This window comes from Otolemur garnettii, unplaced genomic scaffold (genome assembly GCF_000181295.1).
Source record: "Otolemur garnettii isolate 467f Iridium unplaced genomic scaffold, OtoGar3 scaffold00355, whole genome shotgun sequence".
Taxonomy (NCBI): Eukaryota; Metazoa; Chordata; class Mammalia; order Primates; family Galagidae; genus Otolemur; species Otolemur garnettii.
Genome location: NW_003852750.1, coordinates 172,550 through 189,550, shown reverse-complemented (window position 1 = coordinate 189,550; position 17,001 = coordinate 172,550). Strand labels below are relative to the sequence as shown.

The window sequence follows — 17,001 nt, the reverse complement described above, 5'->3', positions numbered from 1 at the left end:
CTGGTCTAGAGTTAGAGATAGAGAAGTCGGAGATTAGAAGCAGAAGAAAGAATTACTGCGGGGGTTTACCTAACAAAGGACATGAACGATCTCTATAAAGAGAACTATGAAACTCTAAGAAAAGAAATAGCTGAAAATGTTAAAAAATGAAAAGAACATACTATGCTCATGGCTGGGAAGAATCAACATTGTTAAAATGTCCATACTACCCAAAGAAATATACAGTTTTAATGCAATCCCTATCAAAGCTCCACTGACATACTTTAAAGATCTAGAAAAAATAATATTTCGTTTTATATGGAATCAGGAAAAACCTTGAATAGCCAAGACATTACTCAGATAAAACAAAGCAGGAGGAATCATGCTACCAGACCTCAGACTATATTATAAATCAATAGTGATCAAAACAGCATGGTACTGGCACAAAAACAGAGAGGTAGATGTATGGAACAGAATAGAGAACCAAGAGATGAACCCAGCTACTTACCATTATCTGATCTTTGACAAGCCAATTAAAAACGTTCAGTGGGGAAAAGATTCCCTATTTGACAAATGGTGCTGGGTGAACTGGCTCGCGATCTATAGAAGACTAAAGCTGGACCCAAACCTTTCACCAATAAGTAAGATAGACTCTCACTAGATTAAAAATTTAAACTTAAGACATGAAACTATAAAAATACTAGAAGAAAGTGCAGGGAAAACTCTTGAAGAAATCAGCCTGGGCGAATATTTTATGAGGAGGGCACACGGGCAATTGAAGCAATGCCAAAAATACATTACTGGGACCTGATCAAACTAAAAAGCTCTGCACAGCCAAGAACACAGTAAGTAAAGCAAGCAGACAGCCCTCAGAGTGGGAGAAGATATTTTCTGGTTATGTCTCCAACAAAGGTTTAATAACCAGAATCCACAGAGAACACAAACATATTAGCAAAAAAAGAACATGTGATGTGATCACATCTCAGGGTGGGCAAGGGACTTGAAGAGAAACTTCTCTGAAGAAGACAGGTGCACAGCCTACAGACACATGAAAAAATGCTCACCATCCTTAATCATCACAGAAATGCAAATCAAAACTACTCTGAGATATCATCTAACTCCAGTAAGATTAGCCCAAATCCCAAAATCCCCAAACCAGAGATGTTGGCGTGGATGTGGAGAAAAGAGAACATTTTACACTGCTGGTGGGAATGCAAACTAATACGTTCCTTTTGGAAAGATGTTTGGAGAACACTTAGGGGGTCTAAAAATAGACCTGCCATTCGATCCTACAATTCCTCTACTAGGGATATATCCAGAAGACCAAAAATCACACTATAACAAAGATATTTGTACCAGAATGTTTACTGCAGCCCAATTCATAATTGCTAAGTCATGGAAGTGCCCAAGTGCCCATTGACCTGTGAATGGATTAATAAATTGTGGTATATGTACACCATGGAATATTATGCAGCCTTAAAGAAAAATGGAGACTTTACCTCTGACATGTTTACATGGATGGAGCTGGAACATATTCTTCTTAACAAAGTATCTCAAGAATGGAAGAAAATGGCTCAGCGCCTGTGGCTCAAGAGTCTAAGGTGCCAGCCACATACATCTGAGCTGGTGGGTCAGAATGCAAACCAGGCCGCCAAACAACAATGATGACTGCAACCAAAAAATAGCCAGGCATTGTGGTGGGCGCCTGTAGTCCCAGCTATTTGAGAGGTGGAGGCAGGAGAATTGCTTGAGCCCAGGAGTTGAAGGTTACTGTGAGCTGTGATGCCACACACTTTACCCAGAGCAACAGATTGAGGATCTGTCTCAAAAAAAAAAAAAAAAGGAAGAAAAAGTATCCAATGTACTCAGCTCTATTACAAAACCAATTTATAGCTTTTATATGAAAGCTATAACCCAATTATAGCCCAAGAATATGGGGAAAGGGTAGAGGGAGGGGACGGGAGGGAGGAGGATGAGTGAAGGGAGGGTAATTGGTGGGATCACACGTATGGTGCATCTTACAAGGGTACCTGTGAAATTTACTAAATGTAGAATATAAATGTCTTAACACAATAACTAAGAAAATGCTGCGAAGGCTATGTTAACCAGTTTGAAGAAAATATTTCAAATTGTATCCCATGATTGCATTAATGCTATGATTTAGTAAAAAAAAGAAGAAGAGGAAGAATCAATGTGCCATTGAAAAAGGCCACATGGAAAAGAATGCAAGTGGCCCCTAGGAGCTGAAAACAGACTGGTTAACATCCAGTTTTTAAAAATGGGACCACAGTCCTCCTGCTACAAGGAACTGAATTCTGAAAATAACCTGAATGATCTTAGCAGCAGGTTTTCCCATTTTCCCCCATAGCCTCCATATGAGAATTCAGTCTGGCTGACATACTGATGTCAGCTTTGTGGGACTCTATGCAAAGAACACAATTATTCCATGATCAACTTCTGATCTACAGAACCGTAAGCTAACAAATGTGTATTTTGTTAAGCTGTTAAATATGTGGTAATTTGTTAGGCAATAGTAAACCATTACATTATGAGACACAAATATCTTTACTAATTGTGCCCTTCATGAGTGGTCTATCTACAAGCACGTTTTTCCAGACCTTTTCATCATTAATTTTCCAAGGTAATTTTCTCCAAGACCCAGACAGGTCAATATTTAGTCATTGCTCATGAGACAGAATAGATCCATATATACAACCAGGAAGGGTTTTACAAAAAAAAAAAAAAAAGGACAATATGAACCACATAAAATTCAATCCATTGGTAGCATATCCCTTTTCCACTGTCCTTCTGGGTTATGCCTGAGAGGAGCTATAGTAAAGCAGCCATCCATTTCCACCTGCTGTCAGCATACAAAAAAGATACACCCAGAATAGGCATTGTTTTATGCCTCATTTTCTAACTGATCATGGGTATGAAGAACTTCTCATGAGGCCATATATGATATATGTAGGTAGAGAGAAAGACAATGAAATAGTAGGATCTGATTCAACTGCACATGAAAATGTCCCGTCTCAGCTAACATAGGCCTGATCTTTTAAAATCATTTGCAATTAATGGTGGAAAGCTGATGCCCGCACCAAACTTTATTATTCAGTAGAGCAGACAAAAAGTTTCATTAAGTGTACCTTGATTGTGCAGAAAATTATTACCGTATGGTCAGGTATTAAGTCTCTATCAAGATCTGATAGCACACCAGGAGCAGCTTCTCAAATGTAGACAAGATGCCAAGAGAAGAGAACATAGTTTTTATTTAAAACTCCAGGGGGCGGCGCCTGTGGCTCAAAGGAGTAGGGCGCCGGCCCCCATATACCGGAGGTGGTAGGTTCAAACTCAGCCCCAGCCAAAATAAACAAAAACAAACAAAAAAACAGGAGTATATACTTTAATTCCATTATTTAGGTCTTCTCAGACTTCATGGAACCTCTCTATCTAGCACAGACATAATGCAATTGTATCTGCAAGTTCATGAGGCTGAAGTGTCATAGAAGCTCATGCTATAATCTGCACCTACTGTGGGTCCTTTTCTTGCTCTAGGTGTCACTGGAAACCTCACAAAGTCCAAGCAGAAAACAATAGGACATATGTCGTCTCTAAAATTCAAGACCTTAACTCCTCCCAGCTAAGTGGAGTAAAGTCATCTGCACATTGTGTGTTCAACTGCTACCCCTCTAGGTTCCTCTACGCCAGTGGTCCTCAACCGATGGGTCGTGATCCCCAGGAACTGTATTAAAGGGCCGCAGCATTAGGAAGGTTGAGAACCACTGCTCTACCCCATATCCTCCCACCATGGTAGGCATTCTTCTATTCCTTGGTGAGGCTGTGCTCCTGGGTCATATACAGGACCCTTTCCTGTTCTTCTACAGTATAGATTTCACCATACTATACTGTATAGTATACTGTATACTTTATACAGTAAACTGAGTTTACTTAGTTTGATTTTACAGACCCTGCCTGGCAGGGGGTTGAGAAATTCCAGGAGCTCTTCTTGGATGAGCTTGGTGCTGCTGAGTTTGTATTCTTTATTAATAGCACTTTGACGTAACTACTGCAAGCCCTGTTCAGCCTGTGATGCCTATGACTTCCCTAACCTTTTGGGTCTATAAGTGAATTATTCTGGATAATTTATTTGTTCAATTATTCAATTTATTGATGTAGATAGGGGCTGAACTCGGAGAAAAACTCATGGTTCCTGACTCTTTTATTAAGTACCTACCACTTGTGAGATACTTGTGCTAGACACTAGAAATACAAGTATTAAATGGAAAGGCTATGCTTTGAGATGCAGAGTCTAGTGTATATTTCTCAGCTTTTTTAACCACAACCAACAATCAGAAATATATTTTTCACCACAATCCAATGTGCACACACATACAAACACATAGCTGAAACACAAAATTCACAAAACAATTTTCACCCTAACTACTTGACATACAATTTGATATTTTCTATTTGGCTCTATTCAACTCTATTCTATTATATGCCATTAACAAGTGCAGATCTTGGCCCACTGAAATAAGTGCATGGTCTACTTTGCACAGGAAAAGGACAACTGCAGTTTGACACACATGGGTCTATCAATCTTTTGTGTGTTCTATATAGTGTATATATTTATCATTTTCAGAACATAATTTGTGTAAATGTGGGACTAGGGAGCCTGAAAATAGTCTCCCTCTAAGCTGGTGCTTCTCAAACTTTACTATGCACAGGAATCACCTTGGGATTGTGTTAAAATGAAGATTCTAACTCAGTAGATCTGAATTAGGGCTTGAGATTCTGAATTTCGAGTTAGCTCTCAGGTAATGTTGATGCAGCTGGCCCAAAGACCACAATATGTTCACTACTAAGGGTTTGAAAATCAAATGTATTAATGGATATACTGAACTGCTAAGTTGGGTCCTAATGAGTTTACTGAAAATGAACACAACCTAGGAAAGAAAGTCTGCAGACAAGATGTAATCTATGAGAACAGCATAGCCTCTATCATACAGATTTTTTTTTTTTCTGGTATAGCCTGCTCTGAAATATCTAAACATTGTGAGGAAAACATTTATGCATGCAAAAAGCACAAAGCAATTACAAATAAATAATTCTTTTGCAAAAAAAAATGCCTGAAAGGTATTAATAAGAGGCTCAAGCAACACTAGGGTGGTACCCATGTGTCACTGGTAATAGTAACTCTAAACTGGGAAAAGGGTTTTATCTACTTTCAGGAAAGGGGTCAAGGGTTAGTCAAAATTGGCTCACCAGTGACTCCAGAGAGATTGTACTCAGGAGAAATGGCACAGCACCCAGAGGACGTGGCAGTACCCAGGAGGGAGTGATATTGCCCTCCCAGTGCCTGGACTTGTTCCTGGCCATGAGTGAGACTTCCATCAGCCCTCCTCCCCCAAGTGTCTGATTCCATCCATGTTCCTGCTACTACATGAGAAGGGTGTAGGAGCCATTCTTCCCTTGAGGGCTGGGGGAGGCCAGCTCACAATACAGTTCACATACTTACCTGATCTGATACACATCTGATACAATGGGCAGTCTTGTGAGGCAACTATTATCCCCATTTCACAGATAACAAGACTAACCCTAAAGCTAAAGATCTATTATAATTACCGAATTTATTCCTCTAGCTATGAGTCCCAGAAATAATATAGGTTTTACCTAGCATCTTAATCTTTGATAGCAGGAATTTTAAGTGTTTTCACTGCCCTCAAAATTTCACTGAACAGTTCAACTGCTTATGATGGTATTGTTTTGTAGTTTTGTTTATTTTTATTATGACAAATGTAAACCATGCACTTTAGGAAGAAGTAGAGAATAATGAGTAGAGAAAAGAAAAAGAATTACACACAGGTGGAGTCATAAGATGATACTGGATCCACAAGAAGGGGCAGCAGTGCCCACTGACTTGGTTACAATTAGGAAAATCATGGGGAGGAACAAAGCAGCAGAGGCCTGCCATGGAGGTACCTACTCATCAGGTTATTGGACTCATTTGTCAATACAAGCTAGACTTATACTTGGCCACTATAAAGCAGGAGTCCTCAAACTTTTTAAACAGACGTCCAGTTCACTGTCCCTCCGACCATTGGAGGGCGGGACTGCGGGCCCAGGGACAAGTCGGCTGCTAAGCAGGACAGGCAGGGGCAGCAAAAACACCTGGCCGGCAGTATAAATGTCCTAGGCGGGCTGCATGTGGCCCACGGGCGTAGTTTGAGGATACCTGCTGTAAAGGAATAACCATTGCCTACCTTTTAGCATACACACTTTCAGAATTTTCTCTGTGCACAAATGCATTATGCAAATACATACAGTTTTACAAAAGTGGTCTGATACTGTATATGCGGTTCTGCAAACTTTTTTCTTTATTATTATTTTACAGTGAACCATGAACATTCTTACATGCACATGGATGAAAATCCTCTACTAAAAGAGCACTGTGGTTGGATCAAAAGGCTGCTGGTAACAACAGTGATAGCTAAAGCAAATAATTAGCTTAAGGTTAAAAAGCACAGGACCTGGCAAATATCTACCAAGGAAAGCAGGGCTGGCAATATTCTCATCAGAGATCTCAGAATTCAAGGCCAAAGGCATTAAAGATAGGGAATATCATGTAATCCCCGTTGGCCCCTACCTCCACCCCTCATTCCCCTGACACCCCGTTGGCCCCTTGGGGTAAATGAATCCTGTACATCTCTCTGCATCCAATGAAAACTACCCATTTTCTGCTTTTTCCTTAGCTCCTCCTGGGCCCTTGACACATCTCCACATTCTCTCATCATCTCCTCACTGCTCAAATGCCTTTCCCGTAAGTCCTCCTGAGAGTCCTTGGGGGAATCCTCCGTTGTGCCCCTGTCTGTTTTTCTTTTAGCTTTCCGGGGCACATAATCTTCAGCTGGACGCTTTTCAGCGGCCCGTGCCTGGCTCTCTGGCTTTGCCTGGGATTCTGTCTTGCCCTCACCTTCTGGTTTGCCCTCACCTTCGGACTGTCCCTGCTTTTCCTGCTCTGCCTGCCTTCCCTCATCTTCTTCTTGTCCCTCCTCATCTGGCTCTCCCTCATCCTCTAGCTTTCCCTCACATTCTGGCTTCTCTTCCATGTCCAGCTTTTTTTCCTCGTCTGACTTTGCTTCATCTTCAGGCTCTACGTCGTCTTCTGGCTTTCCCTCGTTTTCCGGTTTCCCTTCATGTTTACTATAGGGTTTCTCCATGTTGAGGTTTTCCCACTTTTTCCTTTCCTGGGGAGTAGGAGGGAAGAAAAGAGGAGACATGGGAAACTGAAGGCATGGGGTGATTGCAAGTCCTGATAGCACTTGCATCTTGCCCCTCGTGAAGGATCCCCTACCCTGGCCCCAAGTGTGCCTTCTGCCCACTCCATACCCCACCATTTCTCCCACACAGATGAGCCCGCCAATCCCTAGCAGGCCCGGCCACTTCTCTACACTCCTTCAGCCTGGACAATGGGGCCTCAAATTCTGCCCAGGCCATTCCTCCCACTGTCTCAACCCTTCTGAGTTGCTGTCCCTGCCGCCCACCCCTTCACCCACCTGCAGAGATTCTGGACAGGTTGCTCCTCCTCCTCAGGCCTCGCAGAGTGCCAGGAACAGACACGGAGACCTGCAGACAGGAGACTGGGCAGGGACTGCGTGCTCAGTGGGCTCAGAGGGACTCGGTTCCCTTTCCTGCTTCCAGGCCCTTTTCACCCGACAGACATCTATCTACCTCTCCCGCACCCCAGCCGCCATTTCTTTCCAGGCCTTGAGCGCCAGACCTAGATGCTTTCAAATTGCTTTTGGGTCTCACGCCTCCTCCCCTGGAGGCAGCTTGCTCCATCCCACCCGCTTTTCACAGAGGTCAATTTGTCTTCATAGGTGCAGAGTGTGAGAGGGGGTTATTTCCAAAATATGCCTGCATTTTGCTGTCGCACTGCGGGGGCGCCCCCCGCCCAATTTCCTGATCTAAAGGGGATGGGGTGCTCACAGGAGGAGGATTGAGGAAGCTAGCTGACCTGCTGCGGGGTCCCCCCGCCCCCACCCACTCTGTGCCCCCCCCCCGTCACCCCTCACCAATCTCCCAGATCCCTTCCCCAGCCCCTTCCCCACCACTCCATCCTTGTTCCCATGTCCGCGGTAAGCACCCGCCTTCACACTGACCTGCAGGAAGCGGAGACAGGTCTTCGCTGCCTTCCTCGGGCTGGAGGAAGCCCGCTCGCTGCTCTCCCGCCACCTGGACAACCCAGGGAGCTAGTTCTGTATGGGCGCTGAGACCAGACCGGGGCAGCAAGGTGAGCCGGCTGGTGGGCGGCACGAGGGCTGGTACCCACATAGGCACCCGGCCAGTCACATGAGCCCTGCGTCACTGGAGCTTGGCCATCCCCTGCCCCGCCCACCTCACCTCCCTTTCCTAGAGGGACTGGGAAGCTAAGGATGGTGGGAGGGGTGTGTGTAACAAAGGGGAGGAAAGTCTTGAGGGGGAATGGGAGGCTTTCTAACCCCAGGTGCTTTACCTGGCACATAACAAAGCATCCTTGCACAGCATCCCTCTCAGATGCACACTGTGGCCAGCTGATCAGAGAGGGTACCCTACTTTGCCAAGAGCTTTCAGCTTTAGCTCTTGAGCCCCATAATCCGCTTTCAAGACAGGCTCTGCCTGACTCAAGCCCAGGTGTTGGTGCCTGTCAGGAAGCTGAGCTCCTGATGCTCCTGGGGCACTGTCCTGAGCCTCCTCTCTCCTCAGTCCCTAGGTTCACACCCCGTGGGTCATCTTCATTTCCCTATAAATACCAATGACTCCCAAATCTACATCTCCAGGATATTTCCTCCTCTGAATCTCATATCAGCCTTGCCAACTGTCTATGGGATATCACTGACCGAATGTTCTTGAGGGACCTCAAAGTCCATGCACCCAAACTGATTTCACTAATTTCCTTCTAGCCTTTGATGTTGACCTTTTGCCGCACTTGAAACTTACCCTCTGATATCTGACATGTTTTCATGGAGAATGTCAGCTGTGAAGCGTTAAGACATTTTAAAATATGAACCTCTCGGATGTACAAAGGTATCCAACACATTCACTACTGCTTCTTGCTTCCTTTTTCTTCGTTTTCTTACCTTTCCTTTCTTTTCCTTCTCTTTCATTATTTTTCTCTTTGACATTTGGGAAACCACCACTCAACTCAGAGAACTTGAAAATTGTCAATATTATTGTTACTGCAGTATGGTACCATATATTTGGGTTTTGACAAGATGGTTATGATGTGTTTCGCTTGAGGTCTCATTGAGATTATCCTCTTTGCAATGCATCAAACTTCTTGGATACATAGATTGTGTCTTTTATCAAATTTGAGTAATTTTCAGCCATATTTCTTTAAACATTCTTTCTTCTCCTTTCTGTTTTTCTTTTCCCTGTCAAATTCCCATAATGCACATAAGGTATATGTTAGTACACTTGATGATGTTCTACAGGTCTCTTCAAATCTGTTCATTTTTCCATGTTCTATATATTTTGTGTCCTCAGCTTGGTTAATATTAAGTGACGTATCTTAAGTTCCCCTTTTCTTTCTTCTGCCAGCAAAGATCTACTTTCATACTCCTTTAGTGAGTTTTTCATTTTACTTTTTGTACTTTTCAGTCCCAGAATTTCTATTTATTTTATGATTTCTATATCTGTTTATATTTCTATCTTTCTGAAGACGTTCTTCTCCTCCTTTCCTTTAGTCATTTGCCCAGGGTTTCCTTTAGCTCTTTGAGGATATATAAGACAGTTAACTAAAAGTCTTTATCTAGTTAGTGAAATATAGTACATGGACTTCCTCATGGATAGTGCCTAGTAACTTATTCTCTTTCCTATGAATGGGCTATATATTTTTTTGTCTTTGCATAACACAAAATTTTGTTGGAGTCTGTATATTTTTAATACAATGTTCAGACTCTGGAAATCATATTCTCCCTCTTCTTTGGGTTTTGTTGTCACTCTCCCATGGGTCATTGTTTACTTCCTTTGTGACTTATTAAATTATTTTTATAAATTCTGTATTCTTTGCTATATATAGCATCTAAACTTTATGTTTTATTAGCTTATTGATCAGCTGCTTTCTGGACACAGTTACTTTAAATGCCTAAAGCCAACAAATTCCCCCTTTCTTCTGCCTTAAGAAGAAAGAAAAGGGGAACTTTAGGCTTTAAGCTTTTAAAGTAACTGTGTCCAGATAGCAGATGACCAGTAAGCTAATAAAACACAGACTTTAGCGGCTACATATGACAAAGAATATAGAATTTGCAAAAATAGTTTTAGAAGTCACAACAAAAGAATTAAAAAAATACTTTTGTAGTCTTTCCTGGTGATCTCTGAGTTGTAATACTTTTGTTGTTGTTGTTTTTTATTTTTTGCAGTTTTTTTTTGGTGGGGGCCAGATTTTAACCCACCACCTCCGATATATAGAGCTGGCGCCCTACTCCTTGAGTCACAGGCAACTCCCTGTAATACTTTTTTAATGCTTTACTTTTTGCTTGTGCAGAGCCTCAAGGTGAATGTTTGAGTTTTCTCTGGCCTTCTCTGTGTATGTGTCAAACCTTGGGTATACACACGGCCTTCATAATTTTCCCCATGTGTGATAACTTTTAAAGGTGCTTGTTCCTTCACCTATCTTTTGTCTCTTAAGTCTTCCTTCTCAACCTTCTCTGTCTTTATTGCTTTTCCTGTGTGCTATCCTTTGCTTCAGACTTGTGTGGCTAATACTTGTGACTTTAGATGCTTTGGGCAAAAGCCAACTGAGAAGTCAACCCAGTACCAGCCCTAGGAGTGCTCCCAATCTGGTATAATAAAGGGAAGCCTTAGTGCTGGTCTTTGAGGGAGTTACCAGGCAGGCAAAGACCCACACCACAATGCTATGAGAATAAGATCCAAATTTTTACCTGTTAGTAATTTCTATTTTACTGTTCCCTAGTCCTCGAAAACCACCAATCTGTGCTATATCTTCTATTAGTCTGCTAGAGCTGCATAACAAAATAGCACAGATTGGTGGCTTAAGTACAATACATTTATTTGTCATAGTTCTGGAGGATAGAAGTCCAAGATTAAGGTGTCAGCAGGTTCAGTTTCCTCTGAGGCCTTTCCTTTTGCCTGGATGATGGCTGCTTTGTGTCCTTATATGCTGTCTTCTATTTGTAATTTATATTTTTAGATGAAAAGTAAAAATTGTATATGTTTATGGTGTACAGCATGTTGTTATGATATCTGTACACATTGTAAAAAGGCTGGATCAAGCTATTTAACATATGCATTAAATCACATATATTTTTTGGTGGTGAGAACACTTAAAGTCTACTCTCAGCAATTTTCAAGTATACAATATCATGTTATTAACTATAGTTACCCTTATGTATAATCTAGCTCCTGAACATATTCTTTCTCTTTAACTGAAATTTTGTGTTTTTGATCAACATCTCCCCAACACCCCACCCCCAGCCTCTGATAACCATCATTTTACTCTGTTTCTATGAATTTTACCTTATTTATTTTATTTTATTTTGAGACAGAATCTCACTCTGTTTCCCAGGATAGAGTGCTGTGGCATCAGCCTAGCTCATAGCAGCCTCAAATTCTTGGCCTCAAGCAATCGTCTTGCCTCAGCCTCCCTAGTAGCTGGGATTACAGGCACCCACCACAACACCCAGCTTTAGAGATGAAGTATGGCTCTTGCTCAGGCTGGTATTGAACTAATGAGCTCAAGCTATCCAGTCACCTTGGCCTCCCAAAATGCTAGGATTGTATGTGGAAGCCACTGTACCAGGCATGAGTTTTATCTTTTTTTGATTCTACATATAATAGAGATTATACAGTATTGGTCTTTCTGTGCCTGGCTTATTTCACTCAACAGAATGTCCTCTGGGTTTATTCACATTGTTGCAAATGTCAGTATATCCTACTTTTTAAGGCTGAATATAATTATGACATTTTATCACATTTTACTTCTCTGTTCATCCATTGATGGATAATTGCTTAGAATTTTCTATATCATACAGAATTGTGTCATTGATGGCAGTAGGCATCCTTGTCTTTCTCCTGATCTTAGAGGGAAAGCTTTCAACTTTTTGTGTTTGAGTATGGTGTTAGCTATGTGATTGTCATATAAGACCTTTACTCCATTAAGTTATATTCTTTCCATACCTAATTTTTTGAGCATTTTTATCATGGAAATATGTTGAATTTTGACAGGTTTTTTTTCTGCATCTATAAAGATGATGCTGTGCAGCACCTGTGGCTCAAAGGAGTAAGGCACCAGCCCCATATGCCAGAGGTGGCAGGTTCAAACCCAGCTCTGGCCAAAAACTGCAAAAAAAAAAAAAAAATGATGCTGTGACTTTTTTTCTTTATTCTACTAGTATTGTGCATGACATGGATTGATTTGCATACTTTGAACCATATTTGTATCCCACAGATAAATTCCCACTTGATTGTGGTATATGATTCTCTTAATGTACTGTTAAATTCAGTTTTCTAAGATTTTTTTTGTAATTTTTACATTTATGTTCATCAGGTATATTGGTCTGTAATTTTCTTTTTATTGTAGTGCCATTGTCTGCTTTAGTGTTCATGTAATGCTGATCTCCTAAGATGAGTTTAAAAGTATTCCCACCTCTTCATTTATTTGGAAGAATTTTAGAAGGGTTTTTATTAGTTCTTCTTTAAATGTTTGATAGAATTCAATAATGAATCCATCAGATTCTGGGGTTTTTTGATGGGCAACTTTTTATTATTGATTTAATATATTTTCTTGGTTTTTGTTCAGGTTTTCTATTTCTTAATTTTTGAGTGTTACTAAAGTGCTTCATAGGTAATACACACACATATTACATGAGTTCTGACAATTAAGTTCATGAACTTGCCACTCTGCACTTATGTTGGCAACATAGTACAAACAGATTGGTATATCAGTGTCTCATAGTTCTGTTCGTGTCAACGTGTAGTGGTGTCTTTCTGAGTGGCATTCATTATTGTTGGGTGCTTTTGTGTGCTGTCACAGAAATGTTGGAGCTTCAATTAGAGCAATGAAAAAAAAGTTAAATTTCTCATTAAACCTGGCAAGAGTGGAAGTAAAACCAGGTATATGTTAATTCAGTTTTATGGGGATAATTTCCATAAAGAAAATGGAAGTAAAAATGGAATAAACATTTTTTGAATGTTTTGAAGATATAGAAACATTTTGAAGATATAGAAAGTGTCACTGATGAAGAGAGGTCAGGGTGGCCACTAAAGAGAAGAACTGATAAAAGAAATTGAAAAAAATGGAGGAATTTTGTGTCAAAAACATCAATTGACTGTGAGAAGTATAGTAGACCAAATAAAGATGAGTAGAGAAAAAGAAAAATCTTTTTTTAAAACTTTATTCAAATTAATATGTGAATACAATATTTAGGTTACATTGTTCTCACTTCCATGATAAAGTTCCATTTGTAGAAGAGCCCCTCACCAAGGGGGCATGTTATATACCCTCACCGTGTGCACATTAGATGAGATCCTGCCTCGTGTCCTCCCTTCTTCTGCCATATGTCCTCCTCCCTTCCCCCTCCCATTTTCCTCTACCCCCAAACTGGACTGTAATAGTGTTTTATTGTTCTTATGAACATATAATTGTTTATATATTAATTTCATATTAGTAAGGAATACATTGGATATTTATTTTTCCATTTTTGTGATACTTTACTAAGCAGAATGTATTTCAACTCCATCCAGGTAAATGTAAAAGATGTAAAGTCTCCATCTTTTTTAATGGCTGAATAATATTCCATGGTATATATATACCACAGTTTCTTGATCCAATCATGGGCTGACAGGCACTTAGTTGGCTTCCACAACTTGGCAATTATGAATTGAGCCACAATAAACATCCTAGTGCAAATGTCTTTGTGGTAAAATGATTTTTGTTCTTGTGTGTAGATACCTAGCAATGGGATTGCAGGATCAGATGGAAGGTCTACTTTTAGATCTTTGAGAATTCTCCATACTTCTCTCCAAAAAGGCTGTATTACTTTGCAATCCCACCAGCAGTGTAGAAGCGTTCCCTTCTCTCCACATCACACCAATATCTGGTGTTTTGGAACTATGTGATGTGGGCTAATGTAGCTGGAGTTAGGTGATATCTTAGAGTGGTTTTGATTTGCATTTCTCTGATGATTAAAGATGATGAGCATTTTTTTCCTGTATTTGTTAGCCATTTGTCTGTCATCCTTGAAGTTTCTGGTCAAATCTCTTGCCCACTTATAAGAGAGGGTTGTTTGCACTTGTCTTATTGTTTAATTTGAGTTCTCCGTAGATTCTAGTTATGAGGCTTTTGTCAGATTCATCACATGCAAAAGTCTTCTCCCATTCTGAGGACTGTCTGTTTGCTCTGGATAAACAGAAAAATATTAACTGAAAATTTTGGTTTGATAAAAGTATGTGCAAAAATGGTCCTGAAAGAGCTCACTTATGAACAAAAGGAAAGGAGAGTTGATGTTTACCAAGACCTTTTGAAGAGGCAGGACAACATTATGGGCCATATTATCACTGATGATGAAACTTGGATGTACCAATAGGACCCTGAAACAAAGCATCAAAGTGCAGAATGGAAGCAGCGAATTCTTCCTGACCAAAAATTTTCTGTCAGTTCAAATCAAGAGTCAAAACAATGTTGATATCAGAGGATTGTTCATTTTTAATTTGTACCAACTGGACACACAGTTAATCAAGTTTAGTATTTGAAAACGCTGAAAAGGCTCTATGGAAAAGTTAGATGAAAGTGACTTGAATTTTTCACCAACTCGTGGCTCTTGCATCACCACAATGCACTAGCTCACAAAGTACTGTCTGTGAGGGACCTTTTCTTTACTCAAAGATAAAGGAAATATTGAAAGGAAGACTTTTGATGACATTCTGGACATCAAGGGTAATATGACGACAGGTCTGATGGCCATTCCAGAAGAAGAGTTCCAAAATTGCTTTGAAGGGTTGACTAGGTACTGACATTGGTGCATAGCTTCCCAAGGGGAATACTTTGAAGGTTGCTGTAGTGATATTCAGCAATAAGATATGTAGCACTTTTTCTAGGAGGGTTTGTAACCTAAGACTTCATATACAGGAATTTATCCAATTCTTCAGGGTTACTTAATTTGTTGATTTGTAGTAGTCTTTTATTATCCTTTGTAGTAGTCTTTTATTATCCTTTGTATTTCAGTGGTATCAATTATAACATCTCTGCTTGCATTACTGATTTTGTTTACTTGAGTGTTCCTTTTTTTCTTAGTTTAGCTGAAGGTTGTCAATTCTCATAATCATTTTCAAAAAGCCACTCTTAATTTTGAAGATATTTCCTATTGTTTTCTCTAGTCTCCATTTCATTTCTTTCTCCTCTGGTATTATTTCCTTCCTTTTGCTAACTTTGGGCTTAGTTTGTTTTCCTAGTTTTTTAAGGTGTAATGTTAGATTGTTTATTTCATATCTTTTTTTTTTTTATGTTTTTACTTTTCATTTACGCCATGCTGATGGTTGTGTAGTGATACTTCATTGTGGTTTTAATTTGCATTTCTCTACTGGCTAATGATGTGAACATCTTTTCCTGTACTTACTGGCTACCTGTATCATCTTGGGTGAAATGTTTGCTCATGTCATTTGTACTTTTTCTAATGGGATTACTTTTTGCTGTCATGTTTTGAGAGTTCTTTATAGAGTGTAGCTACAAGAGCTTTGCTAGGTATGTGGTTTGCAAATATTTTCTTCTAGTTTTAGCATGCCTTTTTCCCCCTCTATTCTGGGTGTATTAATTTCCTATAGGAAAAAAAAAACATCAAACACTGGCATGGCTGTGGAGATATGGGATCATCTGGACACTGCTGGTGCTAATGTACAATGGCACAGCTACATTTAAAACAGTTAGACAGTTTCTTAAAAAGCTAAACATGTGCTTAACATTTGGCCCAGAAATTGTACTCTTGGGCATTTATAACAGAGAAATGAAAAGTTACGTTCACAGAACATATAAGTTTGTGTACCCAAATGTTCATAGCAGTGTTATTCAAAGCCAAAAACTAGCAAAAAACCAAATGTCCTTCAGTGAGTGAATGGCCAAACAAGCCATATCATGGAATATAATGTATATTATATTACATTTCATATCATGGAATTAATGTATCAATAAAAAGGAATGAGCTATATTTTTTTGATGCAGACATTTATTGCTGTAAACTTACCTCTTGGAACTGCTTGTGCTCCATCCCATAAGTTTTGATATGTTGTATTTCTATTCTATTTTAATCTCAAGATATTTTAAAATATTACTTTTAACTTCTTCTTTGACACTTTGGTTGTTCAATTGTATATTGTTTAATTTTTAAATTTGTAAACTTACCAAATTCCTCCTGTTACTCGTTTTTAATTTTCATAGCAGCATGGTTAGAAAACTTACTATGATTTTAAACTTCTTAAATTTATTAAGTTTCCTTATGTGACCTAATATATAATTTATCCTGGACGAGATTTTTTTTAAAAAACAGAGTCTCACTTTGTCATCCTCAATAGAGTGCAGTGGCATCACAGGTCACAGCAACCTCAATCTCTAGGGCTTAAGTGATTCTCTTGCCTCAGCTACCCAAGTAGCTGAGACTGCAGGTGCCTGCTACAACACCCAGCTATTTTGTTGTTATTGTTGTTGTCATTGTTGTTTAGCAGACCCAGGTCGGGTTCAAACACACTAGCCCCAGTGCATGTGGCTGGCACCTTAACCACTGGTCTACAGGGAGCCGAGTTTATCCTGGACAACGTTCTGTGCAAACTTGAGAAGAATGTTGAACAACCTCTCCCTATCCATTGCCCCCTAATATCCTCAGCCTTCTACTCTCTATTTTCATGAGACCAACTTTTTCAAATACTACATATGAGTAAGGTCATGTGGTATTTGTCCTTCTGTGCTTGAATTATTTCGCTTAATGTAATATCCCCTAAGTTAATCCATATTGCTGCAAATGACAGGACTTCAGA

General features: G+C 39.9%; 1 protein-coding gene across 2 annotated transcripts; it reads right to left on the bottom strand.

The window, feature by feature from the left end:
- Nucleotides 1-6,333: 6,333 nt before the first annotated feature.
- On the bottom strand, nucleotides 6,334-8,239 carry LOC100959520 (transcription elongation factor A protein-like 3). 2 transcript variants are annotated; one of them, XM_023509098.1, is made up of 3 exons: nucleotides 8,142-8,239; nucleotides 7,536-7,605; nucleotides 6,334-7,226 (listed from the first exon to the last, which is right to left on the bottom strand). In XM_023509098.1, the coding sequence occupies exon 3, from the start codon at nucleotides 7,197-7,199 to the stop codon at nucleotides 6,585-6,587; it is 615 nt and encodes a 204-aa protein (XP_023364866.1). In that variant the 5' UTR covers nucleotides 7,200-7,226; nucleotides 7,536-7,605; nucleotides 8,142-8,239; the 3' UTR covers nucleotides 6,334-6,584. The 2 variants fall into 2 exon arrangements, with proteins under 2 accessions (XP_023364866.1, XP_012669388.2); XM_012813934.2 differs by having other exon boundaries at nucleotides 6,343-7,221; nucleotides 8,142-8,194.
- Between the last annotated feature and the right edge of the window lie 8,762 nt (nucleotides 8,240-17,001).